This window comes from Petromyzon marinus, chromosome 65 (genome assembly GCF_048934315.1).
Source record: "Petromyzon marinus isolate PM22_M1 ecotype Great Lakes invasive population chromosome 65, UKy_Petmar_22M1.pri1.0, whole genome shotgun sequence".
Lineage (NCBI taxonomy): Eukaryota > Metazoa > Chordata > Hyperoartia > Petromyzontiformes > Petromyzontidae > Petromyzon > Petromyzon marinus.
This window is the reverse complement of record NC_133731.1, coordinates 3,780,059-3,786,058: the sequence shown is the minus strand read 5'-3', so window position 1 is coordinate 3,786,058 and position 6,000 is coordinate 3,780,059. Positions and strand designations below refer to the sequence as shown.

The window sequence follows — 6,000 nt, the reverse complement described above, 5'->3', positions numbered from 1 at the left end:
GTCGAAACGTCGTGAGAATTTTTTTATTTTTTATATATATATTATTATTTTGTTGTTTCCCTTCAACGTGACTTTACCGAAAAAACTAAGAATATGAGTCCATCTATGTTCGGAAAAGAGGAGGAGGGGGGGGAGACGAAAAATAATGGATGTGGTCTGAAAGCCACCGTAAGCGTGAACAATCAATTAACACCCGAAATGGTTTATAGGTATAGCCCTGTGAGCCATGCGGCTCTTAAGTCGTCTGGTGCAACCGCAACAAACAAAATATGAACACAGAACATCCCAAATGCGACGACGGGCAACAGAAACATCCTGGATTAAACCGGCAAATATAAAAAAAAAGTGTTAAAACGCTGTGTGCCAAAAATCACAATGCGGTGCAAGCCGCCGCCAACAACAACAACGACAACAACCGTAAGACAATTTAGATTAACAAGCACATGGCTGAGCATTTAGTCGTCAAACACTCCGCCCTCTCAAAACTTCCCGTGAGTAAATGGAGCGGCCGCTGAGAGAGAGAGAGGGTGTGGATGAGATTCCGTACCTGTGCAGTGTGCTCAAGACACCTGCGGTTTGGCAAACAGAAGTTTTTAGTTTGATATCGTCACAAATGTCTGACCCTTACCCCCCTGGAACGAACCAGCAAAAATTCCACTCCACTGCTGGATGAACGAGGTCCCACGCGTCTGGGTTGTGCCAACCCGTCACGGGTTTGGGGAGGGGGGGGCAGGCGGGCTTTATGCTGGCTGGATGACTTCCCCGAACCGGTAACCGATATCTCGAAGCGGTTACCGGTTCATTAAATCTTCCTTCCTCACCCCTCCCCCCCCCCCAAAAAAAAAAGAGAACACACTAATAAGAGATAGACTCCAAAGCAGAAGATGAGTGCTGAACAGAACTGGATTTGTAAATGTGATTCCTGACGTTGGGGGGTGGGGGGGGTGGGGGGGTTGGGGGGGTGGGGGGGTTGGGGTTTGGTGAGTGCGGAGGTCGGGGGGGTGGGGGGGTTGGGGCGGTGGGGAGGTTGGGGGGGGTGGGGGGTCACGGGGGTGGGTAGAGTCTAGGGGTGGTTGGGGTTTGGGGTCGTGGATCCGGATCCGCACAGGAACCGGATCCTCGCTGGGATGATGGAGGCGAGCGAGCGGAGCCGGCGGCGTGGCGGGGCCGATCCCGGTGGGTAAAGTGCAGCGAGGGGGCCCTCAGGGGGGCTCAGGGTGCCAAGGGGGTCCTCCTCAGAGGGGTGTCCCCGTGCCCCCCCCCCTTCCCGCCTTTCGAGGTGTTTTTGTTGTTGTTGTTGCTGCGAGAACCACGAGTGGCGTCTTGGCATTACCGCAGGGCTTTCCAGGCGCTCGGTAGGCCCGAACAGGACCCCCGTCGCGTCTCAAGGGGTCTCCGAGGGGGCTTGGCTAAGGGGTACCGAGGCGTGTGGGGGTCTCTTAAGTGTGGCCCCCCACACACGCACACCCCTACACTACGTCCCGTAGTGGGGGGGGGGAGGCGTCCCCCTAGGGCCCACGGCGTCTCCGACATTCCGCAGCACGTGGCCGTGCCGAGATGCTGCTGCCGAGCGGGGGTCCGATAGCCGCTGCCACTCCACTGCTGGATGAGCGTTCCACCCCCCTACCTACCCCCCCACCTCCAGGTACGCGTTGCGGTGTTTGTTTGACCATACTTCACCACGGCTGGTGTCGATGGCATCGTCCCCCCCCCCCCAGCCCTCGCGTCTCAAGGGGTCTCCGAGGGGGCTTAGCTAGGGGGTACGAATGGGGGTCTCTTAAGTGTGGCCCCACACACACACACACCTACACTACGTCCCGTGAGGGGGGGTCCCCTGGGGGGGGTCCTCTAGGGGGAGGGGGTCCTCTAGGGGGGGGGCCCTGGGGGGGTTCCCTAGGGGGGGGGGGGTCCCCTAGGGCCCACGTGGCCGTGCCAGAGACGCGGCGGTTCCGCAGCTGTTGCCACTCCACTGCTGGATGGGCGCTCCTCCTACCCCCCCCGGTACGCGTTGCGGTTTTTCGTTTGACCATACTTCACCACGGCTGGTGCCTGTGGTGGCCGGTTGTGTGAAGGCGCAGAGGTGCTTGTAGCGAATGATTGCCGCGCGAATTTGTTCACGGGCGTTATAGGTTGTTGTTGGTGTTATTGTTGTTGGTGTTATTGTTGTTGGTGTTATTGTTCGACACGTCGGTCGCAATGAAGTTGGGAGAGAAGGGAAACACGGGAGGATTGGAGGGGGGTGTTTAGTTATTGAGAATCGAGGTTTAAGGAGAGAAGGGAAACACGGGCGGATTGGAGGGGGGTGTTTAGTTATTGAGAATCGAGGTTTACCCCCCTCTTTTTTTTTCTAGCAACCAAACAGTCGTGTCGTCGGGATGTTAAAACGGCAGACTGAAACCTTTTTACAAGGAATCACGTCTGCGTTAACCACAATGCTTGTGGTCAGAATGCAAACAAAATACACACACTCTTGAGAGATTTCGATTTAAAGCTTTCGTGACTGCAGGGATTCATATTCTTGGTTCTTTCGGTAAAGTCACCACGTAGAAGGGAAAATAATAAAAATATAAAACAATAAAATTTTCACGACGTTTCGATTGCAATACAAGCAATCATCATCAGGTGTGAAAACCACAGCAAGAACATTTTTTTTTAAAAAAGTGGCGTTTAAAAAAATTATTGCTGTGGATTTCACACCTGATGATGATTACTTGTGTTGCAATCGAAACGTCGTGATAATTGTATTTTATTTTTATTATTTCCCATATACGTGACTTTACCTAAAGAACCAAGAATATACTCTGACAGTATATGCATTGTTTTAGTCCTCTGGTCTCTAACGCCGTTTGAGACGAGGCTCTAAAGAAAGCTGTCTGGTGTGGACCAATCAGTTTCAAGGACAATGCCATTATATATTATCAGAGTGCGTTTTTTGTTTGTATTCTGACCACAAGCATTGTGGTTAACGTAGTAACACGATTCCTTGTAAAAAGGTTTCGGTTTGGTGTTTTAACATCTCAACACAGCTTGTTGTGTTGCCAAGAAAGAAGTGGAAACCCTCTATTCTCATAGTTTGGTACTGGCAAAGGAGGTACCATGATGTTTAGTTTATGTTTTCGCTATAAAATAGGAGTTGTGTGGTTTTAAGATGAAGAAGAGAGGTTGACTTAAAGCTTTCGTGACTGCATGAATTCATGTTCTTCGGGCCTTTCGATAAAGTCACGTAGAACAAAACAATGATACAAAAAGGCTCCAGCGTTTCGATCGCAACACAAGCAATCGTCATTTTCCTGAAGAAGAAGAAGAGGTTTTTGCCCTTTCTGGGAAATAAGTAATATTTTAAAAAAAAACTTTAAAAAAAAACACGCTTTAATTAAATGCACTAGTAATGGAAGAAATCCACGACTTCCAGGAAGTGGCCCCGAAGTTTGACACAACGTAAGGGGACCGTGGCCAACTACAGCCAACGTCAGCTTACCTTGGACAATGAGACCCAGGCCGAAACATAAAATATAAAAAAGTAATGTTTAAAATACATGTTTTTTATATTTTATGATAGACTATCGTATTGTCATCAGGATGACATAAGTATACCGAGTTTTCAGACGATACCACATTGGGAAGTGGGTTAAAATTAAGTTACAAGATTTGAGGATACAACAACAGACAGCGAGTTAAATAAAAGCGTGTAATAATAAAACAGTTGCGGGTTTAAGATGTTCAAACAACAAATAGAAAACTTTTGCAAGGAATAAAGTTACTGCATTAACCGCACACGGTACTTATGGTGAGCATGCAAACGTACATGTCTCTGATAATAGTCTACGATGCATCATTGTCTTTGAAACGGATTGGCCTACACCAGAGACGGCTGCCTTCTCTACGGCCCAGCCTCACCGCCAGTGTCAGACCAGAGACTAAAGGTGAATAACAAATGTAATATAAATTAAGATTTAAAGCTTTCGTCACTGCAGGGATTCATATTCTTGGTTCTTTCGGTAAAGTCACGTAGAAGGTAAACAATAAAATAATAAAAATATAAATCAATACAATTCTCACGACGTTTCGACTGCAACACAAGCAATCATCATCAGGTGTGAAAACCACAGCAAGAAAATTACCTACCAGCAAGAAAATTGCTGTGGTTTTCACACCTGATGATGATTGCTTGTGTTTCAGTCGAAACGTCGTGAGAATTTTATTGTTTGATATTTGTATTATTTTATTGTTTACCTTCTACGTGACTTTGCCGAAAGATCCAAGAATATGAATGTGATATACTCTTCGTTTTTTTTTCCGGTAAAGTGACATAGGTAAAAAAATAAATAAAGTAAAAAATAAATGAAAACGGCTCTTTTATTGATTTTTTGTTTTACCTACGTGACTTTACCGGAAAAAAACAACAACAACCCAAAGAGTGTGATTCCTTGCAGTCACGAAAGCTTCAAATCTAGAACAAATGTGATGTTTAGGGCTTCAGAAAAGTCAACGAGTCGCCATTAGTTCGCCATCATTGTCAACGCACGCCTGGAATCTTCTCCCGGTGGGCTGCAGAGCCCCCGGAGGCAGGTCATTTCTCTTGGCGTCCTTGTTGCAAATTCTCGCGAGTGTTGAAACATTTCTCTTGAAGCGCCCTGCAAATCTACGCAAGAGGAGGAGGTCGGGCTCAGGTCCTTGTGCGTTGAGTGAATATGTCTGGTTGGGTGTCCTCTCAAGTATTCATTTTACGTGTCCGACCCTGACCCACCCACCCCACCCATCCAGCAGTGGAGAAGCAGAAGAAGAAGCAAGAAGAGGAGGAGGAGGAGGATCTGCTGACGGTCCCCGATGGCTGGAAGGAGCCGGGGTTCACGCGCGAGGACAACCCCAGCGGCCTGCTGGAGGAGAGCTCTTTCGCCACACTCTTCCCCAAGTACCGTGAGGCCTACCTCAAGGAGTGCTGGCCGCTCGTGCAGAACGCCCTCGCCGAGCACGTGAGTGTACTCGCGTGTGTGTGTCCTGTGTGTGTGTGTACTCGCGTGTGTGCTCCTGTGTGTGTCCTGTGTGTGTGTGTGTCCTGTGTGTGTACTCCTGTGTGTGTACTCCTGTGTGTGTACTCCTGTGTGTGTCCTGTGTGAGTGTCTGTGTGTGTGTGTGTCCTGTGTGTGTGTCCTGTGTGTGTGTGTGTCCTGTGTGTGTGTACTCCTGTGTGTGTGTGTACTCCTGTGTGTGTCCTGTGTGTACTCCTGTGTGTGTGTGTCCTGTGTGTGTGTACTCCTGTGTGTGTGTACTCCTGTGTGTGTGTACTCCTGTGTGTGTGTGTCCTGTGTGTGTACTCCTGTGTGTGTACTCCTGTGTGTGTGTACTCCTGTGTGTGTGTCCTGTGTGTGTGTACTCCTGTGTGTGTGTGTCCTGTGTGTGTGTGTGTCCTGTGTGTGTGTGTCCTGTGTGTGTGTGTACTCCTGTGTGTGTGTCCTGTGTGTGTGTCCTGTGTGTGACTCCTGTGTGTATTCCTGTGTGTGTACTCCTGTGTGTATTCCTGTGTGTGTGTCCTTTGTGTGTGTCCTGTGTGTGTGTGTCCTGTGTGTGTGTACTCCTGTGTCTGTGTACTCCTGTGTGTGTGTCCTGTGTGTACTCCTGTGTGTGTGTGTACTCCTGTGTGTGTGTGTGTCCTGTGTGTGTGTACTCCTGTGTGTGTGTGTCCTGTGTGTGTACTCCTGTGTGTGTGTCCTTTGTGTGTGTTTACTCTTGTGTGTGTTTACTCCTGTGTGTGTACTCCTGTGTGTGTGTCCTGTGTGTGTGTCCTGTGTGTGTGTGTCCTGTGTGTGTACTCTTGTGTGTGTACTCCTGTGTGTGTGTGTCCTGTGTGTGTTGTGTCCTGTGTGTGTTTACTCCTGTGTGTGTTTACTCCTGTGTGTGTACTCCTGTGTGTGTGTGTCCTGTGTGTGTGTGTCCTGTGTGTGTACTCCTGTGTGTGTGTCCTGTGTGTGTGTGTCCTGTGTGTGTGTTTACTCCTGTGTG

At 48.8% G+C, this 6,000-nt stretch overlaps 1 protein-coding gene across 4 annotated transcripts in view; it reads left to right on the top strand.

The window, feature by feature from the left end:
* Positions 1-1,072: 1,072 nt before the first annotated feature.
* Positions 1,073-6,000, top strand: part of KRR1 (KRR1 small subunit processome component) — a 28,074-nt gene continuing 23,146 nt past the window's right edge. The window contains exons 1-2 of one of the 4 annotated variants that reach the window (XM_032978170.2): positions 1,073-1,176; positions 4,765-4,973. In XM_032978170.2, coding sequence (XP_032834061.2) covers positions 1,128-1,176; positions 4,765-4,973 — 258 coding nt within the window. In that variant the 5' untranslated portion in view covers positions 1,073-1,127. Of the gene's footprint in view, positions 1,177-1,217; positions 1,646-4,764; positions 4,974-6,000 lie in introns of those variants that run through there. The other 3 variants (XM_032978171.2, XM_076054249.1, XM_076054248.1) reach the window with 3 other exon arrangements.